The sequence below is a fragment of the Apteryx rowi genome, unplaced genomic scaffold (genome assembly GCF_003343035.1).
Source record: "Apteryx rowi isolate R43461 unplaced genomic scaffold, aptRow1 scaffold_423, whole genome shotgun sequence".
Classification (NCBI taxonomy): domain Eukaryota; kingdom Metazoa; phylum Chordata; class Aves; order Apterygiformes; family Apterygidae; genus Apteryx; species Apteryx rowi.
The window spans coordinates 299,324-301,233 of NW_020450676.1; the positions used below are offsets into that span (position 1 = coordinate 299,324).

The following is a 1,910-nucleotide window of genomic DNA, read 5'->3' on the forward strand; positions in this document are numbered from 1 at the left end:
ATACATTCCAGTTGCTCTCTCACATAAAGAGCAACTCTACCACCTCGCTTTCCTGGCCTGTCTTTCCTAAAAAGCACGTAGCCATCCATGACAGCACTCCAGTCATGCGAGCTATCCCACCATGTCTCTGTAATGGCAATGAGATCATGGCCCTGTGACTGCATACAGATCTCTAGTTCTTCCTGTTTGTTCCCCATGCTGCGTGCATTGGTGTACAGGCATTTCAGAGGTGATCAAGTACTGTGAAAACAAATTAGTCTTGCTCTGCTACTCTTCCTCCACAGGTAATCAGTGTTTTACATTTTCAGATAATGATATCCTGAGGTGCAAGTAACAGAGGACAGTTGAAAGTGGGTCTCTCCTTCTACAGAACAGGTAGTCTGGAAGAATGGAAATGGAATGGAATTAAACTGTGTGAATTATAAAAACGTCTCAGTATTCTAGTTCAGTTTTTTTCCCCAATTAAATGGAGAGTAATTATTCCAGGTCACTTGAAATTTGTTTCTTTCCAAAGCGAAACAGCTTAGCTTTTATATTCTGAGTATTTTGACATTTGAATTTGGAAACATTTCACTGTCATTTAGAAGAAAGAGGGAGGTTGCATTCTGAAAAATGAAATATTTTGACTTTCTACATCTGTTTTCAGGTTTGATTCATATGATGTGAATCTGTGAAATTCTTTGCTTGATCTGAATATTCATTTTAGGGCTGTGTAAGACCACAATCTGCACAAGGAGCTGTGCAGCCACAGGCCTGCTCCTGCGTCTCATGAATCAAGAGCATCCTTCAGTGAGATGTGGTAGGGTGGGAAGAAGCATAACACTATGACACCCCCTGAGCCTGCATCTGCAGGAAACTTGCTTCTTGGGGTTTTGCATTTAGCTCTAACAGTGATGCTTCTGCAGGTGAGGAGCTTGGAGGCTGGGTTTAGCTTCAGGCACATGGACACGTGCTCGGGAAGGGCAACCTGACAGTGTCAGGATTGGAGCCGTGCAACCCCCCCGACCAAACTGCACATCCGCACTGCATGCAGCGTGGCCCCACGCAGCAACTTGGCCCATCTGAAACCTACAGGTCTTGCTATGAGCTGAGCAATGACACGACCTCTCCCTGTCCAGCTAGTGGCCACTGCTTGCTCCACCTTCCTCTTCACTGGCAGCCCAGCATCTGGCCCCCACTGGACCTTGCACCCCAGCACCTTTGCATCCCTGCATCCTTACAGCCCTGCATCCTCATATCCCTTGCATCCTTGTACCCCATACAACCTTCCCAGCATCCTTATACTCTGCATCCTTGTATCCCCTGCATCCTTGCACCCCTGCATCCTTCCATCGCATGCATTCTTGTACCCCATTCATCCTTGCATCCCCAGCATCCTTGCTCTCACTCCCGCATCCTCGTATCCCATGCATCCTTGTACCTCATGCACCTTTGCATCCCAAGCATCTTTGCACCACATACATCCTTGTACCCCTACATCCTTGCACCCCAGAACCCTTGCACCCCCAGATCTTTATACATTATGCATCCTTGCACCCCCAGATCCTTGTACACCATGCATCCTTGCATTCCCAGATCCTTGCACCCCTAGATCCTTGTACACTATGTATCTTTGCACCCCCAGATCCTTGCATGCCCAGATCCTTCTATACCATGCACCCTTGCACCCTTGCACCCAAGCACCCTTGCACCCCCAGGTCCTTGCAGCCCTGCACCCTTGTACCACCTGCATCCTTGCACCCGCAGCACTCTTGCACCCCTGCGCCTTCCCTAGGAGCCCGACCGAACCTGGGCTCTGCCGCTTTAAGAGGCTCATCTGCATGCCACGCCCCAGCCCGCCCCTTGCACCGCCCCCGGGGCGCCGCCCCCGGAGCTGCACCGCGAGGCCGCCTCCTCCAGGGGGCTCCGTC

The 1,910-nt window shown here is 50.5% G+C and overlaps 1 protein-coding gene across 1 annotated transcript in view; it reads left to right on the forward strand.

Moving 5' to 3' along the window:
• The first annotated feature begins 824 nt into the window (after positions 1–824).
• Positions 825–1,910, forward strand: part of DLD (dihydrolipoamide dehydrogenase) — a 16,371-nt gene continuing 15,285 nt past the window's right edge. Inside the window, exon 1 of the mRNA XM_026076037.1 lies at positions 825–905. Within this exon, the coding sequence (XP_025931822.1) occupies positions 825–905 (81 nt within the window). The remainder of the gene's footprint in view (positions 906–1,910) is intronic.